This window comes from Euleptes europaea, chromosome 5, assembly GCF_029931775.1.
Source record: "Euleptes europaea isolate rEulEur1 chromosome 5, rEulEur1.hap1, whole genome shotgun sequence".
Classification (NCBI taxonomy): Eukaryota; Metazoa; Chordata; class Lepidosauria; order Squamata; family Sphaerodactylidae; genus Euleptes; species Euleptes europaea.
The window spans coordinates 55,382,288-55,408,920 of NC_079316.1; the positions used below are offsets into that span (position 1 = coordinate 55,382,288).

At 44.6% G+C, this 26,633-nt stretch overlaps 1 protein-coding gene across 1 annotated transcript in view; it reads left to right on the forward strand.

The window, feature by feature from the left end:
• The window catches only part of CNNM2 (cyclin and CBS domain divalent metal cation transport mediator 2), a 178,962-nt gene extending 159,789 nt beyond the window's left edge, over positions 1 to 19,173 (forward strand). The window contains 3 exon segments of the mRNA XM_056849339.1: positions 5,546 to 5,611; positions 8,449 to 8,633; positions 18,946 to 19,173. Of these exon segments, the coding sequence (XP_056705317.1) occupies positions 5,546 to 5,611; positions 8,449 to 8,633; positions 18,946 to 19,155 (461 nt within the window). The 3' untranslated portion in view covers positions 19,156 to 19,173.
• The last annotated feature ends 7,460 nt before the right edge of the window (positions 19,174 to 26,633 follow it).

Here is a 26,633-nt window from a genome sequence, read left to right on the forward strand (position 1 = left end):
ATGCACTCAATGAGAAATTTGGAACTGTGTCAAAAACCCAGAAAATGATTTTAAAAACTAGACTGTATGCAAATAAAATGTCTGGAGATATGACCCTCTTGCAACACCTTAAGAAAATGCAAGATATGGAATCAGAGTTGAAGGCTGTAGGAGGGGAAATCGGTGAAGAAGAGTTTCTTGTACTATTTCTGGGAAGTTTGCATTTTAAATATAACGCTGAAAAAAGGAATCTTTTGGGTAGAGAGGACTTAACCCTTACTAAGCTGGTGACTGCACTTAAACAGTTTGAAGCAGACAGGAGCCAAGAGAGGGAATTGTCTCGTGGAGTGTCTGTACTGCGTGTAAATGACAAATCCACAATCAGATGCTTCTTGTGTGGAAGGCATGGTCACCGGTCGTTTCAATGTGAGAGACGTGAAACAAAGGGAGAAATCCCCCCCCCCTCGCCGGGAAGAAAAGCCCGCCAAATCCTCACAAAGGGAGAGGGATGGAAATGGGAGGCAACAGCCCCAATCGTCCACAAGAGGGAGCCCAAGTACAAGCCAAGGGAAGCCCAGATGGCACAGTCACCCAAAGGCTTATCTAGTCTCGAATACAGCTTCAACCAAAGATTATTTAAAGCGTGTAAATACATTTGTTCTTGACAGTGGTGCAGATGTACATGTGTCTGGCTTGAGATCAGCTTTTGACTTTCTAGAGCCTTGTGATGAAACATTAGTTATGGCTTGTGGAGAAAGATTTCTATGCACTCAGAAAGGAGAAGTTTCTATTGCAATTCAAAGCTATTGTGGAAATGTGATGCATTTGACCTTACAAGACGTATTCCTAATGCCTAATTCAGATGAAAATTTACTGTCCGTGAATAAATTAGTGGATGCAGACTTTGAAGTGTCTATAAAAAGAGACAAATGTCGCTTATTTGATTCTAAAGGAAGAGAATACCCAGTGCTATCAGTAGGCTCGCACTATTGCCTGGAGAATGTTGCAAGTCAATTGGAGGAATATGCTTGTAGTGATTTTGAGAGCAATGTTGATTCTGATGAAAGTGATTTTGATGGAAATGAAGATAACGTTGAGGAAGAATCAAAATGCCTAGTTGCTTTTAATAAAGGATTGACAGAGCAGAAGGCTGCAGAGTGTAACCACAAGGACTGTTTGTACCAATGGCACGTGAAACTAGCTCATAAAAACTTTAAGTCAGTGAAGCAACTGCTGATTGATTGTGGAATGCCAGTTAAGGAATGCTTTAAGGACAAAGAACATTGTGAAGTGTGTCTCAGAGGAAAGGGAACAGCGCCTAAGCACGTGCAGAGGCCAAGCAGTGTTAAGGCAGAAATTTTGGAAGAAGTGCACTCAGACTTGATTGGCCCACTCAAGGCTTCAGCAGGAGGGGCAAAATATGTTCTGCATTTCATAGACAGCGCTTCAAGATTTGCATATGTGTATTTGTTGAAATCAAAGACTGAAGTAGCTGAAAAATTTAAAGCTTATGTTGCCCTGATGAAGAATAAACATGACAGAGGTATACAGTTATTGTTCACTGACAATGGAAGTGAGTACATTAATAAAGAAATGAAAGAAATTCTTGAATCTGAAGGAATAGAGCATGCAACCTCAGTTGCATATACCCCTAGGAACAATGGGTTGTCAGAAAGGTTTAACAGAACTCTGATGGAAAGTGCAAGATGCTTAATGCTACAGGCAGGCTTGCCTTACCCCTGCTGGGGAGAATGTGTAAATACAGCAGCTTACCTTTACAACAGGACAATTTCAAGTGCTATCAACATGACTCCATATGAAAGATGGAATGGCAGGAAGCCTAGTCTGAAACACTTGAAAGCATTTGGATCTCGTGTGTTTGCATACATCCCAAAGGAGAAAAGGGGAAAAATGGATCCTACTACAGAACTTGGAATTCTTGTGGGATACCATCCTTTCTCAAAAGGATACAGGATAATGGACATTAAGACTTACAATTTACAAATATTGAATGCAGTATATATAGATGAAAGAAATGTTATTAATAATCAACAAATTAATAACTTTGATGATCCAGAGGTTTGTGAAGAGGAAACCATAGAGATTCCATTTACAGCATGGGATTGCAATCCACCTGCTCCTGCGGAACAGCAAGAGACTGCAGATTCAAAAGGGGTTGATCCCGGTGCTGATGGAACAGCGGAACCCTCTCAGACCTTAAGGAGATCTACAAGGACTACAAAAGGAATACCAGCAGAGAAACTGAGTCTTTTCACTAGAATTGACAGCCACGTGGAACCCTCAAGTTGGGACGAACTGCAAAAGTTGCCCGATGGGGAGCGGTCGAGATGGCTGAAGGCAATTCAAGAAGAATTAGACTCACTGCAGAAGAATAATACCTGGAAACTAACCAAACTCCCACCAAACAAAAGGACTGTGGGATGTAAATGGGTGTTCAAGGTCAAGAAAAATTCGGATGGAACTGTTGATAAATACAAAGCAAGACTAGTTGCAAAAGGATTTACCCAGAAGTATGGAACTGACTACACAGAAACCTACGCACCTGTGATTAGTCACACGGCTATAAGGACTTTGCTGAGTATAGCCGCCTCCAGGAATAAAGTGGTACTGCAACTCGACGTCAAAACAGCTTTCCTGAATGGAGACTTATCAGAAGAAATATACATGGAACTTCCACCAGGATTAAAGGACTGTGATACTAAAAATCAAGTTTGTAAACTTGAAAAGACTTTGTATGGGCTCAAACAGTCAGCTAGAGTATGGAACCACAAACTAACCTCATTATTGAAAGCTCAAGGCTTTGAACAAGGAAATATAGAGAAATGCTTATTCAGAAGGAAGAAGGATGATGGATGGGACTTTGTTTTGGCCTTTGTAGATGATCTTCTGATTTGTTCTGACACTGAAGAAGCTGCAAAAGAAATTGCAAACAAACTGAATGAATCAGTAGAAGTGAAACTACTTGGAGAAGTAAAGAACTATCTTGGAATGGAGATTGAAAGAAACCAAGACAATGGATTTTCAATCAATCAAAGGAACAAGATACTGGAATTTCTACAATTCATGAATATGAAGGAGTGCAAGACCAAGGACACTCCACTTGACCCTTCATATATGGATCTAGACGGAGGTGAACTATTGCCTAACAATCACAAGTACAGAGAAGCTATTGGAAAACTTCTATACATGAGCAACGTTAGTAGACCGGATATAAGTGCAGCAGTTGGAATCCTAAGTAGAAGGACCAGCACACCTGCAGAACATGATTGGAATGCAATCAAACACCTCACACAATACTTAAAGAAAACTATTGATTTGAAGTTGAAGATAACTCCAAATACTGAGCTGAAACTGATAGGATACATGGACGCTAGTCTGGGTGGTACTAGAACAGACAGCAAATCTACAAGTGGATATCTGTTCTACTTTGGAGAAAACCTAATCTCCTGGACCAGCCAGAAACAGCAAGTTGTGTCAACATCTTCGACTGAAGCAGAATGCATAGCAGCCAAGTGCGCATGTACAGAGCTGGAAGAGATAATTGAACTGCTACGCGACTTTGGATTAGACGAACTGACACCTGCTACAATGTTTGAGGACAATCAATCGTGTATAGCACTACTGAATGGCGAGAACTCTAAGAAAGGGAAGAGACTTCTTCGACTCAAAATGGACTCAGTAAAGGACAAACAAGAAAGAGGTCTCGTAGTAGTGAAGTACTGTGAAAGTAAAGAGATGGTGGCCGACATCCTGACGAAGCCACTGCCTAGACAACAGTTTGAATACTTACGTGATGCATTGTGTTTATATGTCTGAATGTAACTAAACCTCGAAAAGGGGATTGTTGGGTATTAGAGAGCGAGCTTTGTTACATGTCAGACAGTTAAAGGGTTAATATTGTAACTGACCATTTGGTCAGTGTAGTGGCCATTGCAGTCGTGCCCCGAGGGTCATGTATACAACTACTTTGCATGTTCAACTGCTTTCGATTTCTTTGTTAGAAGAGAAAGTAGTTGATCACTTTCTTCTTGCTTGACTGCTGAACAGGCAGGATGGAGAGAGGCTCTCCTTTTGCTAAGGGTGCCTACTCGTAAGTAAGCTTAGTGCCTTGCCAAAGGCTTTTGGCAAGTAAAGGAAACATAGAATGTAGACAGATATTATTTGTTTTGTATCCCAGTGACTTTTTCCCTACCCTGAGTTAGAGTAAAGATTGTTTTACTTCAAGACAAATGCGTCTTGCCTCTTTTGTGCGTGTGTGTGATCTCAATTCTCATAGTTCAAGAGGAACGATCCATTCCCTCTGATTTGGTAGCAGATAAATTAAAGATCGGGGTTCCCTTTACAGGAACTGGGGCCCCGATCCCCCAATAATCCCATCTCCCCACATTGCTGAGCCCGCCAAGGCTGCCACTCCCCAGTCACAATCTCAGCGGGCTAGCCGGGAGTTGCTCTGGGGTCGCCCGCCAAAGCCACCACCCCATTCCCAATCTCGGCAAGCAAGCTGGGAGTTGCTCTGTGTTTGCCTGCCAAGGTCACCACCCCTATCCCCCATCGTGGCTCCAGGCCTCCAAAACAGCAGTGGCAGCTGCTCCAGACTGGCAGGAATGCTAGCAGCCTCTCCAGGATTTAAACCCCCTGTTCAGTTTTTTTAACTTTTTGGATATTTCTGCAGACCCAGGAAGTCCCCTGAGTCTGAAAAAAAATTGGGTGTGTGCCCCCTATCTGCAGATTTAAGTATCTGCCGGCAGGGAGCACAGGTGGGAATTAGATATATAGATGGGTTGCATCCACACAGCAATGACTTTCCGTGTTCCTTCTATTCACAGTGACAACAGATTATTTGTGGTGTAGTTTCCCCCACACTTTCCTTGCCCCATTCCCTTCTCCCAATGCCACCAGAGGACTTTTTCAGGTCTTCAGAAAATGTATTTGACATATCACTGTAGCTTAATGCATACCTTTCCATCTGCACAGCATGCAAAGGCCCTATGACTATAGTCTTTCCCAAAGATCATACCAGACCAGCTTTGGAAAAGAGGGGGGCAAAACACAGAAGGTATATGACTGGGGGACAACATCATGTGGATGCCCCAATGGTGGGTTGGTTTGGCTATTGCAAGGCCCATGCTGATTAGTGAGATGGGATGTACTTATCAATGCTTATGGTGGTTACTAAAAACAGAACTGGATGAATTTATGAAAATACCACCTCTTTTAAACAGTGTGACATGACGACATCTGCTGTTTATTTATTTAGGTTCTTAGTAAGTGCCTGGTCACCCCAAGATGACTTATTGAATTCCCCCCCCCATTTTCAAAGGCTGACTGCTTCTTAGGGTTAGTAAGTAGGAAGCATGTAGAGTCTGATTTCTAGTTTTTAGTAATTTTCTGTTCAGCTTTTCATTGTTTTATGTTCCTTTACTTTTCTCTGATTTAAACTGTATTTTTAATTTCTCCATGGTGTGGGAATTTCCCCTCTCCCCTGTCAATTACAGATGGCCTTTTCTCTGATCCTGATCTCATTTTTTCTCTCTCCACATTCTAGTTCCCTTGTCCCTGTCCCGCACCTTTGTTGTCAGCAGAACTGAATTATTAGCAGCAGGTACTCCAGGTAAACTTAAACACTTCTCGTTTACCCTTCTTGCAACTGTACTTACCTGGTATACCCATTTGGGATGTTTATACGATAGCTTTCTTTGTTGGAGGAATGCAGGAGAGCAGAGGTCCTGAGGTTACACTGGAACAAAAGTGAAGACTGTTTCATATTTGGTTGTGGAAAGGTCCTCTTTTGGTGCTAACATTAACTTCCTCAATATTAAAACTAGCAATGGCTCCCGCTTACCTGGAGCCGGTTTGTGGTTCTGCTCTGGGAGCTGGAGGTCCAGTCTGGATTCGGCCTTGTCCGTTGTGGGGGAGAGTTTGGGAGAAGGCCGCTGGCAGTGCTCCTCTCCCTCCCAACTCCCAATGGGCAGCAGCTGGTTGGGCTGGCAGAGGCAGCAGGCTGGGTGCAGCTGGCTCCACTCTGCACCACATGGAGTGTGTGGGGGAAATGGCGGCGACCAGCTGCCAATCAGGACCCAGGTGCCTTGTTCCTCCCTGACCGGCAGCAAAATGGACCTGAGATTTTCACTCAGGGCCACCGGCTGGGTATTTATTGCCTGCACTTCTCCTAGCCCAGCCAGTCCTCTTCTGACTTTGTCCCGCCCTCCCTCCCTATATTCAATGTCTAATAATTTTGTCACAACTTTAAGGTTGGTGATTTGGGCATGGGGCTGGATCCTGTTTGGGGAAAAGCTGGCCTGCATGCCCCCTTCTCCCATGCTGGGGACCCCAATAAGGGGTTTTGGGGGAGGCCTGGAGTTGGACATGCCCAGTCAGGGGCTGTAGGGATGGCCTCCACCCAAGTGGCAGTGGACCACACAGTGGCTGCCATCCAAGTGGGTCCTGGACACTGCCATCTCACGCTGCACCCAGCCGGTGGGCTTGGGCTCTGGATACATCAGCTGGTATTTGGGTCACCTGACATCAGGATACCGTCTCCATGCTTGCCAATGCCTAATGCTGTAACCAATGAAGTTGTGGCCAGTTTCAATCCAACTATTATCAGAAAGGGGTTATAAATATAACTGCCAATGTTGCAATGCTTTTATATAAATCTATGGGGACTGCTACATTTGCAGCCATGATTGGTTTGAAAACAACCCTGTGTGTGTAAAGTGCTGTCAAATTGCAGCTGACTTATGGTAACCCAGTAAGGCTTTCAAGGTACAAGACTAACAAAGGTGGTTTGCCATTGCTTGCCTCTGTGTCACAACCCTGATATTCTATGGCAGTCTCCCACCCCAGTACTAACCAGGGCCACCCCTGCTTAGCTTCAGAGATCTGATGAGATCAGGCTAACCTGGGCCATCCACATCTGCGTGAAAACAGCACTAGAAGATGCTTTTTCTTTCCAGTGTTCCTTTCTGCTTTAGTCTGTCCTCTGTGATATCACAGCCCTGCCTCACTCCAATCCCACAGAAGTAAATAATGTCAGCCAGAAGCAAGAGCACTGCTAGGCTGAGCAGGAGTAAATGTTTACCCATCTGTGGATCAAACCTCATCCCTCATTGTCAGGTCATATTATTACTACCTGAATCACTGTGCTGTCTGGTGACTGACAAAAATATTCCTGGTGCTTTTTTCATTACCAAGAAAAGCAGTCTTTCAAAGGTCCTAAAAGGATCATAAATGCAGTTTTAAAAGGTGGGTATTTTGCATTAAGGGAGCCCCGTGGCACAGAGTGGTAAGCTGCAGTACTGCAGTCCAAGCTCTGCTCATGACCTGAGTTCAATCCCAACGGAAGTTGGTTTCAGGTAGCCGGCTCAAGGTTGACTCAGCCTTCCATCCTTCCAAGGTCGGTCAAATGAGTACCCAGCTTGCTGGGGGTAAAGGGAAGATGACTGGGGAAGGAACCGGCAAACCACCCCGTAAACAAAGTCTGCCTGGTAAACGTCGGGTTGTGACATCACCCCATAGGTCAGGAATGACCCAGTGCTTGCCTAGGGGACCTTTACCTTTACCTTTATTTTGCATTAAGTTCAGAATTCATTTCATACCAAGTTATTTTTAAAACAGATGCTGAAACTTTTAAAATGGGAGGAAAAACTGGTCCTTGGATTAAAAAAAAAAGTCAATCACATTTTTAAAATTGTAAATCGAGAGTTGGAAATAGCCCCCATTGAGCTAAATTGTAATGTGGAAATGATCAGATTTTAGGATGCTTGAACATGCCAAAGAATTCTCTAGCTTAGCCAGACTAGCAGCTGCCCATTCCACAGTTCACAGAAATATGCTTGTATCTATTTTCTAACTGCCCCTCACTCACATTTTCAAAACCTATGATAGTAAGTATAACATAAGAAGTGTCCTACATCTGAGGCAGTACAGAAATAGCTGAGAATAGAACTACAAGAACAGTGCACCAGGTCTCTCAGATGGTACAGTATTGCAACTGGCAGATGAAGTGGTACAGTATTGCAACTGGCAGATGAAATGCAGATGAAATAATTCTTCTAAAATGCCTATAGTTCATTTATTTTTTAATCCTGGGGGCTAGGAGGAGAATTTTGTTTCATTCGTCCAACAGTGACTTGCTCTAGGCCTTTGGGCAAATTGCACTATCACTTTGATTCTTGTTTGTAAACTGGGATGCTACTGATGGTTTTAGATGTAAAAGGGAACTACATCTGCAATTCTGTACTTCCTTGGAAGTAAAGTCAGTCTACCTTCTGAGCGATCATAGATGTGCGTCGGAACCACCTACTGAAAAGCCCAAGTTCAAGTTCCTTCCAAATCTCCTTAAGCAACCTTCCGAACTATCCCATAAATTCATGTGAGTATGTCATATTTAAATGGTTTTTGTTTCTCCTTTTACTAAGTGTATTTTTCTCTCCCTTTCTTTCGTAGCTGAAAACAAATCACCACCTCGTCCTTGTGGCTTGAATCATTCAGACTCTCTTAACAGAGGGGATCGCATTGATGCAGTGACACCAACGTTAGGGAATAGCAACAACCAGCTTAACTCCTCATTTGTTCAAGTGTATGTTCCTGACTACTCAGTGAGAGCAATCTCAGACATTCAGTATGTCAAGGTAGGAAAGGAATAAAATGGGTTGCTATCTTTCACGTGGAGGGTATGGGCAGCAGGCTGTCCATAATCCCTAACTGTGTGAATCAGTCCTGGTTTCTCTTATTTTAAAGCATCTAAAATTTGGAAGCAACAAATTCTGGCTGCTGGAACTCTTCACGGGGGAAGGGGAGTTGACATTTTATTATTATTATTTTTTTCAGAGCAAAATTTTTCGCTTCTAATATACCATGTACCATGTTTACTGAAATAATGTGTATGGGGAGCCATTTGTAGGGAAGAATAAGCAGATGTGGGAATATTTAAACATGCCTGCTGGCTGTCACTTGCATGCATCTATCCACACCCACCCTGGCATTCCTCCTGCAAAAGCTCCTTGCTCCTTTGTTAGCATTATGAAGCAGTAGTGGGCTTTGTTAGCATTATGAAGCAGTAGTGGACAATTCATGCACACCTCTTCATAACTCTGCCCTCATCTTCAACAGTTGTTTGACCTGTCAAGCTTTCAGTGCTTCACTGGTGTCCTCTATTTTTAGTTATGTTGGACAGTTAAGAATGTGAGGTCTTGCATGAATTGTCAGTATCCTTTTCTGGTGTCCCTTTCTGTGTTGGAGACCATCTGGCTGTGATTCAAAATGGGTCTAGGGTGTAATGTGACATTCACAGTACATTGTTCATTCAAAAATATTCATTCAAAAATATCCCCAGCCTGCTAAATCTGGTGGAACTTGTTTACCACATTTTTACTGGCGAAGATTTCATGAAGGAATCTGTATGCATGGCCAATTTGATTCCCCTATACTGTGAAGCAAGTTCCCGTTTACAAGCAGATAGATTGGAGGCAGCCATCAAACATGAACCTGTGTCAGATCTGTACTATTCAGGTACTACCCTCTTTGCTATTGTGTCCCCCCCCCCCACAATATACATACCTTGTTCCTTTCCCACAAGCTAACCTTTAGTTCATCTTCGATCTCCTGTGCAGTCTCAAGAGCAGGCCTGCCATGGAGAGGTTATTAGCTAAAAAAACCCACCAGGGGGCATTGCACGCCAGAGTCAGAGGGAATTGTTCGCGTCTAAAAGTCACATGCTCCAGCACAGTCATGCCTCCTTCCCTCAGTTGCTTTTTTGCCGCCAAAGGAGTTGGTTGTTCAGCTAGCTTTCTCCCTCATCAGAAGATTTGTTGTTTCTTCCTCTATTTCCAAAAGACTTAGTGAGGTTTCTCCTTCGATCTACCAATGCTAGGGCAAGGGGCAGGACCAAGTAAGCTCTTACTGTCACCTCTTCTGCCATCCCGTCCCCGACTTTCCGTGTGGAGGACAGGATGGCCCCATCATGGCTCAAAAGGCTTTATTGAAGAAATGCACTAGAAGTAGTGCTAAAATGTCCCAGGTGGGTGACCACGACCTCTGCCTCCTTTGTCTGGGTGAGGGTCATAATGTATCAGCATGCAAAGCCTGCCAGCAGTTTATTCCCAAAGCCAGGAGTGACCGTGCATCTAAGCTAAAAGCAGCATTTTGGGAGAAGGCCCTTCTTTTGACCTAGGCCCCTGCAAAATTGGCATTGGGTCTGGAACGCCTGTTGAAATTGCCCTCTTCATCCTCAGTGTGGTTGGATCCATCAGTGCAGATCCGAACCCCAACGGTGTCATTTGCATTCGCCATCCTAAACGGCTCTGAGATGTGCGTCAGAACCACCTATTGAAAAGCCCAAGCTCAAGGCCAAGCATAAAGAGAAACACAGATTAGAACCAAAGAGGCAGCGAGTACCAACACCTGCTACAGGATCTGTCTTCAGAGGTGGAGGAGGTCATTGCCCCAACGAAAATGCCTTCACCTACAGCAGTGAAACCAAGCAACAGCATAGGTGGCTAGAAAAACTGTGAACAGTTTTACTAGTAGCTAATATTGTATGCCCAGACCAACAAAAATTACTTTGCAAGTTAACAACAGCGACGGGATGTCTAGATCATTCCTCCGTTTCAAGTGAAGATTTCATCAGCCTTTTCTTTACATCATGTTGCAGTAATAGGGAGACATCTCTCTATTATTGCAACATGATGTAAAGAAAAGGATCTTCACTTGAAATGGAAGAATGATCTAGACATCCCGTTGCTGTTGTTAACTTGCAAAGTAATTTTTGTTAGTCTGAGCTTACAATATTAGCTATCTGTAAAACTGTTCAGTTTTTCTAGCCACCTGTGCTGTTGCTTGTGTTACATTAGTTTCATTCAGCATAGATCCCCTTCTTTGATTGTTTTTCACCTACAACAGTGTCACCCCCGTTATCCTTTTCTGAGGGTGAGATTGAACCAGAACGGAACTGGTCACCTATTCTGGGACCTGCTGGATCCAAGATGGCGCCTCCGGTTCTATGGCCACAGGCACCACCATCTATGCCATAGCCCCCATACCCATTCTCCATGTCCCCAGCATATCTCGCTGAATGGAGGGACTACTATGGACCTACACCCAGATCAGATCTGAGCTGGAGTTGTTATCACCTGCATAGATCATCAGCAGTTACAGCCCCAGCTACCCCGTCCTACTGTTAGGACAGAATATGGAGAAACAGAATGGTTTCCAATTGGCAAAAGTGTCAGACAAGGATGTATTGTATCTTCCTGTCTATATGCAGAACATATCATAACATATCCATTCCCAGGATCATTAAAATAATAATAGTAGTATTTATGTAGCACATTACATTGTTCAAAAGACATAAGTTATATGGAAAAAACACATCAGCTAAGTCATCTGAATTATGAATAGTCCCATCTTTAGGAATGTTATTCTGAATTTAATTATGTTGTTTCCTATGTATTATACCAAATCTAGAATATTTGCTGGTTTTTAAAAATCAAAACCTAATTGAGTCAAAAATCTTCTTAGCATCCTCCTTCAACCACCAAATTTAACAAATTGTTTAGACCTTGTGGTTTTCCAGATCTTGCATGTCTATCTCATACCAGTTTTAGCAATGTGCCGTTTGAAGGTGGAGATATACTGAATTAATTCAGTACAAAGTGAGAAACTTGGAGCTGCTCTTGCCTGGAATGCCCCATGGATGGAGTTGCCATGAGTTGGTTGTGGCTCAGCAGCACATAACATTGAAATACTTTCTGGAAACAATATCTAAAAGGAAGGGGTGGTGTCTAAAAAGCTGTGAAGTAATCACAGTAGACTAGAAAGATCAGAGGCTGTGAGCTTTTGGGGAAATGTTTCTCAAACTGTGGGTCACAAGTCTCTCACAGGTAGAGATGATGAAGCCCAGGAGAGTGTCAGCTCTTGACCCATCGAACCAGAAATCACCGCAGAGACAATCAGATTCCAAGCAGATGGCTTTACTGGTCAAATAGGCAATACAGTGCATTGAACGCAAGATGACAGCTATGGTTTGTCTTGCCCGTTATTTGGAAATATAAGGCAGAGAAATGGCGGGAGATTACAAAGCATAAACAGAGCATTATTTCCCAGGAGTGGCGTTCCCAGGCTTTGGTATGTGTAGCCGTCCTTGACGTCTGGACGGTTCAGCAGAGAAACGAAAGGAAACATCTAAACCGAGATAACAGCCTGACATCCTGCTCCCCTTAAGGCCCCCTCCCATCCGGCAAGGGGGCAGGTCTGTCTGGGTAGGTATTGTGAAAAGCGTTGACGAGTTTGGGGGCGGAGACATCCCGTGCGCGAACACATTCGTCATAGGCAGGGGGGAAGTGTTTCCAGCGGATCAGGTATTGCAAGGCCCCGTGGTGTATGCGGGAATCGAGGATTTTGGAGACTTCGAAATGTTCCTCCCCCCCCACCATTATGGGCTGTTCAGGAGGTGGCTCCGGGTGCCATTGTGGGGAAGCAACATGGGGCTTTAGAAGGCTGATATGGAAAACGGGGTGTACACGCCTCAGAGTTTTGGGGAGAGACAGTTCCACTGTGACAGGATTTATGAGGCGGATGATGGGAAATGGGCCAATGTATTTAGCATTGAGCTTATGGCACGGACGGGTGGAGTGCAGGTTCTTGGTGGAAAGGTATACCAAATTACCCACTTGCAGGTCCCTACCGGGGGAACGATGCTTGTCGGCCTGCGCCTTGTATTTGCGCTTGGCTCGGTCTAGGTTGCTAACCAGCCAGGGCCATGTTGTACAGAGGGTGTGTGCCCAAGAGGCAATGTCGGCATCCCCCTCCCCCTCTAATCCTTCTATTGGGGTGATAGGACCGAAGTCCTGTCCATACACCGCATAAAACGGGCTGAAACCTGTGGACTGATGTACAGCATTATTGTAGGCATATTCTGCAAAAGGCAACAGTTCCACCCAGTCATCTTGGTGGTAATTGACATAACAGCGCAAATAGCATTCAAGTACAGCATTGACACGTTCGGTTTGACCATCCGTTTGGGGATGGTATGCACTAGACATCCCCTGCTCAACCCCCACCAATTTGAGAAAAGCTTTCCAAAACTTAGCAACGAAACTACTTCCGCGGTCACAGGAAACGAATGTAGTCTAAAGACATGTGACACGAAGAGGCGGGCCAACTTCTGAGCGGAGGGGATCCCCGCACATGGAACCAAATGTATTTGCTTAGAAAATAAGTCAGTGATAATCCATAACACAGTTTTTCCCCCGCTGAGAGGGAGATCCGTCATAAAATCCATAGCAATCACTTCCCAGGGTTTGCTGGGTATTTCAAGTGGTTGCAGTAGTCCTGGGGGCTTGCTTGAGATCGTTTGACTGTGGCGCAAACAGGACAGCTGCGAATAAAAGAGTCAATGTCGGAACGCATTCCCCCCCACCAAAATTGTCTGCGCAACAGGTGAAGGGTCTTTAGGAACCCAAAGTGTCCAGCTGTTTTTACTCCATGAGCCAAGTGCAAGACGTCTTTTTGGAGCGCTTTGGGCACATATAATTTCGAGTCTTTGTACCAAGAGCCTCCTTGTTCGATTACACCAGGAGGCAGGGTTTGATCAGAGCGTTCCATAAGGCATTGTTCCCGAAGGGAATTTAAGAAAGATTCGGAGACGGGAACCCCCCCCCTTGTTTACGGTGGTAGTAGGAGCAGTTATGGGGGTTGATGAGGGGGAAGCGCTTATGTGCGGTGGTGTGCAGACTGCAGGCGGCTGGGCGGCCGGTTGGGTTGGAGGAGCTGGAGCGCCTGCTATCGTGTGTTTCTGTTGTGGGGGCAGCTGGGCGGCCGGTAGGGCTGGAGGAGCTTGCGCGCCGGCTACTGTGTGCTTCCGCTGGGGCAGCGTCTGGGATCGAGTTTGTACAGCCAGTACGGGCAGGGCTTCTCTTTGCGCGGGCGTAAATAAAGAGTCTGTTGGCCGATCGAGTTTCGCCGGGTATTGAGGCAACCGGGAAAGAGCATCTGCGAGAACGTTTTGTTTTCCAGGGACATGCTTCAGGACAAAACGAAACTGAGCAAAGAATTCCGCCCAACGCTGTTGTTTCGCGGATAACTTATGGGTTTCTGTGAGGGCGGCTAGATTCTTGTGATCGGTCCAAACTTCGAAGGGGACTTCAGACCCTTCCAGGAATTGTCGCCATAGAGTAAGCACATGGTGAACGGCTGAGGCTTCTTTCTCCCAAATCGGCCAGTTCAATTGGGAGTGCGCAAATTTCTTTGAGAAGTAAGCGCAGGGGTGAAGGAGACCATCTGGTCCTCTTTGGAGCAGGGCCCCTCCCATAGCTACGTCGGAGGCATCGACTTGTACAATGAACATTCGATTTGGGTCTGGGTGCCGTAGCACAGGTTCCGACGTGAAAAGGCGTTTGAGGGCTACAAAGGCGGTCTGGCATTGATCAGTCCACAGTATCTTAGCGGAGGGTAATGTAGCAGAGCTTCCTTTACCCTTGGTTTTCAGAAGGTCGGTGATGGGCAGCGCTATTTGGGCGAAGTTAGGGATAAATCCGCGGTAGAAATTAGCAAAGCCCAGAAACTGTTGTACTTGCTTGCGGTTGGAGGGAGGAGTCCAATCGAGGACGGATTGGACCTTGGCCGGGTCCATGCTAAGGCCATGGTGGGAGATTATATATCCCAAGAAAGTTATTTTGCTCTGGTGAAATTCGCATTTAGCCAACTTTGCAAAGAGTTGGTGATTGCGCAGGCGGTGCAGAACTTCTCGGACCAAAGTGACGTGCTCGTCCATGGTTTTTGAATAAATAAGAATGTAATCCAAATAAACTACCACCCCGCGGTACAGTAAATCATGGAGGATTTCGTTGATGAGTTGCATGAAGACCCCCGGGGCACCTTTTAACCCGAAGGGCATCACAAGGAATTCAAACATTCCAAAACAGCTAGAGAAGGCAGTGAGGGGTTCGTCCCCCTCGCAGATACGGACGCGGTAGTAGGCTTCTACTAGGTCCAATTTGGAGAATATACGTCCCTCTTGTAGTTGTCCCAAAATATCTGAAATTAGCGGTATAGGATAGGCGTTGGCTTGAGTAACTGCATTGAGTTTTCGGAAGTCAATGCAGAGGCGTAGGTCGCCCTCCTTTTTTCGGACGAAAAACGCGGGGGCTGAGTTGGGAGCATTCGATGGGCGAATGAACCCTCTGGCAAGGTTTTTGTCCAAAAAGTCCCGTAGTACAGTGCGCTCGGAAGTGCTCATAGGGTAAATCTTACTCTTGGTTAATGTGCAGTCCTTCACCACCTCAATAGCACAGTCAGTGGCCCGGTGGGGGGGGGTAAGGCATCACATTCTTTAATGTTAAAGACATCTGCAAAGTCCTGGTATACATCAGGTAGGGACGGCGGTGATGGGACATCGGAGATTAATGCCGGAGCGGGTGGAGACAGCACCGCAACTTGCTGTCGGTGCTGGTCGCATTTGGGGTTGGCAAAGGAGATAGTGTTCATCTCCCAGTCTATACTGGGACTATGACCTTTAATCCAGTTAATTCCCAGGACCACTTCAAATCGGATAGGGGCTATGGTAAAGTCTATTTGCTCCCAGTGGGAGCCAATACCCATCGCCACCCCTATAGTGCGATGATCAACTGGGCCCCCCTTGAAATGGCTCCCATCCATTTGGGCAAATTGGACGGGGGCTGGTAAAGCCTCGGACTTGACTTTGAGTGCTGCAAATGTGGCCTCATTGATGAGAGTGCGACCGCAACCGGAGTCAATGAGTGCCTTAACGGGTAGTTGGGGACCACCTTCATAGTGTTGTAAAACTGCGTCCACATAAACGGTGGTTTCTACTTCCTTTACTTTAGTGGGAGCTTTCGGTTTAGCAGGAGATTCTGCAGAGGTCTGTGGAGACGCTCCACTCACCACAGACCGGAGCCGTTTTTTGACAAATCAAGGGGGGATTCCAGGTTTAAAGCTGGAGGATTCCATGGGTTCTCTTCGTCAGAAGAAGGAAAGTTGTCCCCCAATGGGGCATTTGTAATCCGGGACCCGGTGGGGTCATTCGATGTAGGAAGGATAGATGAGTCCTCAACGTGAAGTGCAGAGGGTGTGGGTCTTCCCGGCGCTGCGCTGCGGGTGGCCGCGGTGCCTCTTCGTTGAGGTCGTCCTCTAGCTCGGGCTGTCATGCTGGGACGAAAGGGTTCAGGGCGATGTGGGCAGACTGCTGCAAAGTGGCCCAGTTCCCCACAAGTGAGGCAAGCACCTCTTTGAAATCGGGTTTCGCGATCCTGGGGTGGACGCGCGGGTTTCCGTGGATTGGGGGGCGGTGCCTTGGGCTGGGGTTTTTGGACGCTTTTCTCCTTGTTTTTTTGGCGGACAAGGGAAATAAAGCGTCGGCGGCTTTCCACCTCTTCGGCTAATAGAATCCAATCCTCAAGGGTGTCGGGATCACCCCGCATATACGACCAGTTCAGAATGTCAGGGTGTAAGGCTTCCCTGAAATGGTGAATTAGGGTGGCTTCAGGCCAGTCCACAATTCTGCTTGCTAGTCTTTGAAATTCATCGGCAAACTCTCGAACTGGAGTAGAGCCCTGTTTTAGTTGTAGAAGCTCCGCTTTGGCTTGTTCCCCCAGAAAGGGGTCCTCAAACCTCCTCCGTAAGGCAGTCATGAAATTGTTGAGGGAACGGATAGAGCGGGATCGGGTGTCGAACTGGAGGACCATCCAGTCGGCTGCTTTACCTGTCAAAAGGGAAGCCACATAGCGAACCCGGCTGTCCTCTGTAGGGAAGAACTGTCCTTGTTCTCGCATATAGCTGTCCACCTGATGCAAGAAACAGGGCAGGGTTTCGAGAGATCCATCGTAAGTAGTTTTCAACTTGAGTTGTTTCCAAGGACCGGGCATGGGTTGGCCCGGTTGCACGGGTGCTCTGGGTGCAGGTAAAACGGGACCTCCGGGAGGTTGAACAGGCACATTAGCGGGTGGCTGGGCTGGCACTCCCTGAACCGGTACTGCGGCCCCCTGTGGAACGGGTTGTGCCGGGGTCGTCAGGGCCTGCTGTAACTGCCTGTTGTCCTGAAGCAAGCGTTCCATTAGCTCCTGGAGTTGATCTACATGGCCAGATAGCTCTCGATTCTGAGCTCGTAACAGGTGAACGTCCTCACCCGGGCCACCTGTACGATGAGGTTTGCTTGTCCTAAAACTTGTGGCCCATTGAGAACTGTCCCCATACAAGTCCTCTTCCTCAGACTCCTCGGAGTCTTGGCGTCGTTCAGCAAGGCGGCGTGCGCGTTGGGTCGTGCGCGACGGGGCGAATACCGGGGAAAAAGACAGACCCAATGGAGGACTGCTCCTTCCGGAGTCTTTGGGGCGGCCGCCTGTCCGCGCCTGATCCGCAGCCAACTGCAGTTCTTTATCCCTTGCGGCTTGAGCCTCGGCTTCCGCCTTAGCCGCTTCAGCAGCTTCCCTATCCGTGAGAGCTTTTGCGCTTTCAAGTCTCAGAGCGGCAGCTGCGGTAATGTGCGGTAAAAGTTCCGTTTCCAGGAGCGTAAGTAGGGGGTCGGGATCCCCACCTAGCAATGGTTGCACTCGGACCGCGACCGCGGGTGCATCGGCCCCGAACGTCGAGGACAAACGTTGAGCCAAGGTGGCTATCGTGGTATCCTTTGTACAATCCGCAAAGAGGAGGGCCGTCTGGATAGCGACCCTCTTGGCTTCAGCTTGACAGTCAGCTGCATTGGGTACCAAAGAAAAACCTGCCGGTGCGGCTCCCGCCATGGTACCTTCCCCCAAGGTGACAGGACGCGTTAGAGCCGTGGATGAGAGAGTCTCACGGGCAATAAGCTTATCCAATAAATCGGTTAGTATTTGTAAGTCCTCAGTTGCCAGCCGGGCATCATCCAGCAACTGATCAAAATCCTGGAGGTCTAAACGAGCATTAGTATCCTTCGACGTTAACATCCAGAGAACCCTCACTAGAGATTGCCACTGTGTCTGGACCAGTCCACTCAAGCGGCAAACCTCTGAATTAGTCCTAAAGAGTTCAACTACTGTGTCCCGTAGAAGGGTAGGATCCTCAGATGAGGACTCCAGGGTTCCAAGAAGCAGTAGTCACGGTTCACTCGGAGAGCGCCCTCCTAGCTCCCATCCGAGTGGCAGGCGAACCCTCCGGGGCTCCAGCCTGACTAAAGAGTCGATGAAGAAGAGTAGTGTGAGAGATAGCTGTCATAATGTCAGCTCTTGACCCATCGAACCAGAAATCACCACAGAGACAATCAGATTCCAAGCAGATGGCTTTACTGGTCAAATAGGCAATACAGTGCATTGAACGCAAGATGACAGCTATGGTTTGTCTTGCCCGTTATTTGGAAATATAAGGCAGAGAAACAGCGGGAGATTACAAAGCATAAACAGAGCATTATTTCCCAGGAGTGGCGTTCCCAGGCTTTGGTATGTGTAGCCGTCCTTGAAGTCTGGACGGTTCAGCAGAGAAACGAAAGGAAACATCTAAACCGAGATAACAGCCTGACAGAGAGAGGGAGAGGCAGCTCAATGGCAAATATGGTTTGACCGCTGGATAATATGCAGAATTGTATTTATTTTAGTTATTCCTTGCTTTCTCCCCAAAGGAGACACAATGGGGCTTGCAATATTGTTCTTCCCTTTCTGTTTTATTCTCACAACATCTGCTTTGTGGAGTAGGTTGGGCTGAGAGAGAATTACTGGCTTAAAGAGAACTATTATAATAATAGTTGACTGTGAGGCTAAAATGAGCTGGGATTTGAGCTTGTTGTTCAATATTGCTCAGTAATAGTATTTGTAAATCTTATACACTGAACTGAATTACCATCCTGATGTGGTATTATGCCAGAAGCATTGTTTATGAAGAATTATGGTGCGTATGACTAATAAAATAGCATTAAAATATTAACTGGGTTTTTTCTTTCCCTTCATATGCTTGACACAGATTTCAAGGCAACAATACCAAAATGCCTTAATGGCATCCAGGATGGACAAAACACCACAATCTTCGGACAGTGAAACCACCAAAATAGAACTGACTCTTACGGAACTACATGACGGTTTGCCAGATGAGACGGCAAATCTGCTGAACGAACAGAACTGTGTGACTCACAACAAGTCCAATCACAGTATGCACAGTGAAGGTACCATCTAGGAGCTGACAGGTGGCATCTCCATCCCAGCCCTCCTCTTCATCAGGACCAGTCCTCATGCCTTTCCCTTGCCATCTACCTGACTGTGAATACCATTAGTATGTGCTAATTAAATTGTGCTGCATCCAGTTCTCTGAGACCAAAGACTTTATGCCCAACCTGGGTGTAGAAAAAGTAATGGGAAGGACGGAGGGTGCAGTAAGCAAGAGACAGTTGCCGAGAAAAAATGCAACCCTCGCCTAAGCGCTGCCTTGGGAATGGTGGGCCACTCTTCTGGAGTGGATGGCTAAATTTTTCCTAGTGGAGCAGAATCACGTTTATTTTTCCATCTGTATCATTCATCCTCCAAAAAGTGTGCAGAAAAGTTTAAACCAACAGTTGTGGTTTATTTTTTCAAGAAAAATCATGTTTTTAAAAAAGTATTTTGCAGTTTTAAATGTTTCAGGACATTCCTGGTTAAGCTGTTGTATTGTTTATGAATTTGCCCCAATGTCCCTCTCCCATATCTTTGTCTCCTTCCTGTTGAAATGGCAAACTGGTACTAGAATGTATTTGTTTTTTAAGAACAAAGAGTGAATGAAATTTAAGGAACCTGTGGCATCTCTCTCTTGGGAGACAGGGGAAGCTATGTTCTCCCTCTAGCTAATCTTGTGGGTAGGCATTATTTTGCACTTTGTGTGCAAAAAATTATTGAAACAGTCAGGGATATCACAGAAAATGGTATGTGCCATATATGAAGGCGAGTTTTGGATTTTTCAGGTGAAACTATAGAGGCAGTGCATTTTTTCCGGAGAGCTGTACAAAATATTTTATTCCCAGGCATTTGTATTTCTGTTTCTTCCGGGGAAATAATTATGGTACTTTGATGAGTGCATACTTTTAAATGTCTTATGTGTCAGCGTGCAAAGGTCATATAATTTAGGATGTATGTGTTTACCGATCACCTAAAACCCTTTCTGTGATGATGCTGCTTCGATGATGGCCATAGCAGTCCTTCCAGAGGTGCTCTTCACTGTATATGCTTGGACCACTTTACCCCCTTCTACGTTGGTGTGTGATGGATTGGAGTGTGTTCTAAACAATGGTATTGGAGAGGCGCATCTGGCAGCATTTATACTGTTGTGTAAGTTCTCCTTTTTAGACACAACCTTCTAAACTTCTGTTCAGTTGATCCCTGAAATAGCTACATGGATATGAGAACTGGATCAGAAATGCCATTGGGACATTCCAAATTCCCAAACCTCAGGGGGCTGAGAAATGTACTTTGGGAGTATTATTTGGGCATGTTCCTTAGATTTTTTTGCATTGTGCATTTGAACTTGACATCACTATGACTCTGAGTTGTCTGTATTCTTCTCAGTTGTTTATAAAGAAGTATGAGTGTGAAAATCAGTATTAATCTATCAAGAGAAGGGTCTGTTCTGCATCACAGTCTCCATGCTGACTTCATGATCGATACATCCTTTTCTTCTTGTTTTGCTAGATTCCTGGGTGGCAGGACTGCCTCTCATTCCTTTACCAAGGCGGAGAAGCAGTTTGATGCAAATCCTTTGTTGTTCAATTTACACAAATACTTTTAGGAAATGTACAGCTTTCTTCCTAGACAGCCATTTGTATGTGCTCATTGTGAAGTTTATCCCATTATGCTTTGGGAGATGGTTGTGAGAGAATTGCTTTCTTTCTTTCATGAATGGCCATGTAAGAAGAGGTGGCCAGGAAGAAATTCACTGACTGTTCAATTTACAAGCATGCAGGTCCCCCAACAAATAAAAAGGCATTTCACTCTCAGTTATGATATTTCATATAACAGAGGAAACAGAATTGTTTACCAGCAGATTCTTCTATTAAAGGGTTTTTTAAAAAAACACCATTCCCTTTCAGTGGTTTCCATCAATTTATTCAGCACTCCTCCTGCTGAGCCCTGGCCTGCAGGGAATGTCGCTTTTTGCAGGCCTCTGAGGCTGCCAGTGTTGTACTCATCTTGCCAGACCAGGGTGAGGGATAGACGTGAATACTGTTGAAAATAACGTCTACACTATTAGTGGTACACTGTGGATCAAAGCTACTACACTGCAGACTGAAAGTGGAAGATTCTTTCCTGATTGTATTTCCTGCAGCACGTCTTTCAAAATATTTTTCAAAGCAGTGCTGCCTCAAATAATCCTCCCAGACTATGACAGAAGAGATCACAAGAAATTTGCAGACCAAAGACAATGTAATTGTTCACAGCATAACTGGCGGGTGGGGGGAGGTATTCTTTCTGGATAATTGGGCCGATATCAAGATATGTTCAAATGTACCTTTTGGCTTCTGGATGGCACTAGGGCAATTAACTTTTTAATAGCACTTGGAAGATGTCTCCTCCATGGTGAATGAGTGTGTGTGTATATATATACAATTAACTGAAATATGGACACCCACCATATTATTCAAATCTTTTAAAAATGCTTCTTATGTTACATGCCTGATCAACTACATTTAAAAAACAATCCCAAACATGTTTAGGATAGAAAAGTGTGATTCGTATTACTAGAGAAGGAGACCTTGCAAAGATTCTTCAGAGCCCTTATCTGCCATGAGGTAAACAGCATGCAAAGTTGGGCACAGGATCGTAGCTTTGGGAACCAGGATTTCATGCCTTGATAAAACTTTCATTTTGCTGGAATTGGCATCTTTCAGTAATGGATCCAGCTCCTTGCAGTTTCTTGGTCATTCATTCAGGAATGTGGTTGCCAGCAGTGGTCATCCAGCCTTTGTTTTATGATGGGAATACAGTGCACATCTTTTCTTTGAAGTGAATATTACAGTGTTTTAAATTCCTGATGCTAAATTCTTGGTATAAATGAACCGCCAGGTCTTTGTATGTTAAAATACAGTCTGTTGTCAAGCCTGTGTAGAGTGACCAATGAGTTCTCCAAATGGAAGATTGGTTTAGTGGCATAGCAAACACATGCAGTGAGGATGGGCGAGAAAGGTAGCATGCCAGCATTTTCCTTCTGCAGACTCACCATTCTATAGGGGACCAGAACATCACTGTTCTCATCCTCCTGTGAACTTGCCCAGTTGAAAACTCAGACCACAAGGTTGTGGACATTAGCATTTGTAAGCATTCGTCAAAACTGTATGGCTAGAGCTCAAGGTTAAGCAGATGAGGGGCTGGAGAGTGGGGGAAAGAGCTATGCTCACAATCACTACTTATTCCTAACGTTACTTTGTGTGGCTTTCCCAAAGGAACAAATCCCAGAGGCAATCAATCCCCAAAACTTACAGGGCAGGAGTCTTATAGTTTAAGCATGCAAAACTCCTAATTGACAAACTGATTTGCTCAGAATGAAATTGACATTCTGACCCTTTCAGGTGTGTGAAAAGATGTTCCTCTTCAAGTATGTTTTGGCAGGAGATGGGGCAAAGGTTTGCCTCAACCAAGCACCAAGTGGAGCTCTTGAGGTCTTAATTGTCCTGGGAAGGCCCCACAGCAGGCCTGTGCCAATCATCTGTCTGGTGCATGTTCTGTGAAAAAATGTACTGGTTAATTCCTCACTGCAGTGCAGTGCTTAAAGATATGGGAGACCTTCTTTGGTCAGGAATTAGCAGCTTTGATGGTGGAAACTGCAGTACACTTTTCCACAAAATGGCATGCAATGGCTATAAGTGAATGTCAGACAGACAGCATTTTTACCGGACTTGGTTTGGCGTCTTTGGTGTGATCTGTTTTAAACAAGGTTTGCTACCTTTGTTGTAATCACCCTGAAGAGTGCATTAAAGTAATACTGGGCCATACTTCACACACAGAAACTACCACATGGAGGGTGGTTTTTTAATTGTTTGCACACAGGCTACTTCCATGTACTGAGCTTTGTTTGTGTTTATCATGTGAATGGTCTGTGTCCATGTTATTGCAAACTGCTGCGTTAGGTTTGGGGTTGCTTGGAGCAAGCTACATGGAAGCAACCAATCTACTTGATGAAATGGCTTATCATATCAAGCAACCACCGCATGATGATTATGTATGACTTAGACCAGAGATGAGTATAGTGTGATAGGTCACAATAGAAATGATACTCATATAAATTAGTGTGCGTACTGTATGCTAGTCTCCTTTGCCCTTTTCACATGTGAATTCACATCTGTACATGCATTCGTAATTTTTGTACACATGTGGACAGTGTGTGTCTGTTGATATGTGCAATATGGACTCTTCTCCCCAGCACAAGATGAGAATGGAAAGTCTAGTCCCCAAGTATAAAATCAGAATGAATGTGCATTCCAGCATCCCTGCAAACATCTGTGTACAGTACAGCTTGAATGTACATGCGTACACAGTAATGCTTGAAAAGCCCCAGAGTCTGGTTTCCTTAAATGAACAGTAGACAGCATTAAAGTTTACATTAAATTGTAATAAATATTTTATCCTGTTAGCTTTGGTGTCGTTAGGAGGATGCTTGTAGTACTATATGAAACAGTCCCTGGCTGTTCTGTGCCTTAGCCACTGTCATTTTGGGATTATATAATGTGACACCAAATAAATTCTGGATCTGAATTAATTTAATAATCTCTACCACCTTCAAGCAAAGATAACATTGTTTATTGCACAGGAGAAAATTGCCCCTTCCTACTCTATCTTATAGGTTACATTTAGCTCACTTGCATTGATTGTACAATGTAGGATAGACTCAAGTCCGAAACATGGCATCTTTTTAGGACAACTTTAAGGATTGGTAAGGAGTTTGTTTGATTCTGATACTACACCTCCTTCCTTGTGTTATCATTTATCTTCAGTGATTCCGTCTTTATTCAACTCTGTAATATGCACCATGATTAGTCTCCAACAATCTCCACTCTTGCTTCTTTTACTGCTCGGCTTATTGCAGTGGATAATCTTTGCTATGAGCATCCCAGGTGGAGAAGCTAGACTATCACAGGAAGGGAGAATTTACAGGCACCTTTCCTATCTAGGGATTAGTGTTAAATACCACTGAAATGGACTCCGTGTAATTTCGATCACTACTGTTGCAAACCCTCACCCATTCTTGTGGATGTTGGCTATTGGGTTAGCCTGGGAAGAAAAAGGCCCTTTACAGTACAGTATTTGATGTTGCTTTGTAAGCTGCTTCCATATTCTTTCTGTAAGCCATTCCCTACCTTTGCCTCAGGTGTTTACTGTCTTTATGGTGTCGTGGTGCTAGCAGCTGAAATTCCTTCTACTGAAGTGCCTGTCTAGCTGCTATAGCAGTGTTGCTATTGCCAATGAGCTTCCTTCCTTTCAGGTAAGCACCTGAAGCGCAGACAATCTTCTGGTGGATTCTGGAATATGCTTTTACTGAATTAAAGTAATAAGCCTTGAACCTTGGAAGATAATAGTGGAAACAAAATAGCAAATGATTCTCGTATACGTGTAAGAGTAATCAGAATTTGCTGGTGCCTCTCACAAGTGTTCACCTTCAGTCTGTTTTTCTCTCATTTCATGATTGTGATGCAGGTGAACTGGGAAATGTTTGGATTTGCCCAGTTACATGTATGATACAATATTCCACACTGGGGAACTGCAGTGTGGTTCACTTGCTGCAATGGTGTATTAGGATCTTTGGTAAGTTGATGAATTAGTTGTGAAGCCCATCTTTTAGGATCAAACTACATGTTACACACAGTCAAGAAAGATTTCCCCAACTTAAAAAAAAATTGTATGCATGCGTACACATATACCCTTTTCTGTAAGCTATATTTCTGCCTTGCTTTTCCCACCTATGGCAGATGTTGAATAGAAAAATGACCCAGAAACAAGCATTCACAGAGCTCTTCAACTCATTAATTGCAACTTTTTGAGGCTTTTTTGTTTAAAGTGAGGAAGATCTTCCATGATCTGCTTGTAATATCTACTTTGGCCTTGATACAAGAGGAAAGGTTGTCAATATAAGTAGTAGCAAGTTACTGTCATCTTGGCCCTCCGCTGTCCACTAGTGTATCCAGGAATGAATTAAAACTAAGCTCTGAATCTTCATTGCATTGAAAATCCTCACATTACTTCCCAGGTAATGTTTCACATTTCTTGCCATTTGCTTTAACTGACCGCTTGGTTTGTGAAGGTGGCATTTCTTTCACTCTTGTAATCTATCTTGGTTTTATTCAGAATTGCAGAATGTGGGCCCCACTGTTCTAGTTTCTGAGGTTATCAAAGAGGGTAGTGAGATCTTTAAGAGCTTGTCCCTTGCCAGCAGTTAAGTGATTTGGAAGGAATGCAGAGAGAATCCCTAAGCATCTACTATCCAAGCAATAAAGACCTTAATCAGTTTATAGAAAATATAACTTTCATCTCAGAGCTCTTAAATTCTAAGAGCAATGAAATACTTGTAAAATTCAGTGCAGACATTCTTCGCTTCATTAGTAAACAGAGGAGCAGGCAGTATGTGAAATAATTTCCAACTGAATGTTGGAAAACTTGTTTACCATCACTGACCAGCTCGAGTCAGTGAAGTCGTATTGCTAGCCCAGCTTTTCTATGCAGTTAGCCTTTTTTCTTCAAGCCCCCTTAGGTGCCACACAAATTTCCAGGACTCATCTAACTTTGGGGCCATGGTTTTTAAGGCCATGCAATTTGCCTTCACCTCCACATGCATTCCAAAGCCTCTATATATTTTTCTTGTCCTTCTTTCCTGGGATCTTCACTAAATTGTATCATACTGTACATTATTCCATTTCTTTCAACGTTGGTAGCATATTGCCCAGTGTTCCAAATTTCTCTATTTGTATAAACCATGAAAAAGCACAAAGGAAATGTATGTTTCATAAGCCAATTGATATCCCAATGGAGTGTATAATTACTCTGTGGTTGTAGATTTCTGATCTCTGCTATTTATTTTGAATCGGATTTATTTGTATATTTTTGCGATCTTATCGAAAAGCAGTTTCTGTAGATAAATGATTTTTTTTCCTGTTGAACTTCCCGTCTGTGTATTCACTCCATTCTTCATTTTTTCTTTCTATTTGAAGAGAGATTAATTGGTAGTTTCTCAACTAGTAGTTCTGGGAATGGAGAAAGGCTTACCCTGAAGTATAACTTCTATTTAAGCAGGGTGCAGAAGACTGTTGCTCATAAATGATTTGCTAGACTGAATGATGTCATGTTAGTTTGCCACTGTATGTAGCAGGAAAAAGTTCCCTACAAAGTCGCTAAGAAGAGACCCCCTAGTAATTGGAAGACTGAAAAACAGTTCCTCAATAGGCAGGCTGTGGGCCAAATTGATCCTTGGTGGCTGGCCCTCCAAGCTCCTGCTTCTTCTCTCCTCCACTGCCATCACAACCCATCTCAGCTGCTCCTTGTTTCTGACTCCCTTGTTTCTGCATGCTGTCGAACATGTCCAATATGTAATAAAAAATGGCAAGTCAGAATGCTGTTCCCTATACAGCTTTTGCTGAATCCCAGTTAATATGCAATATACTTCATTGAGTCATCCTTCTTAGTGCGAGTAACCGATCATGTACG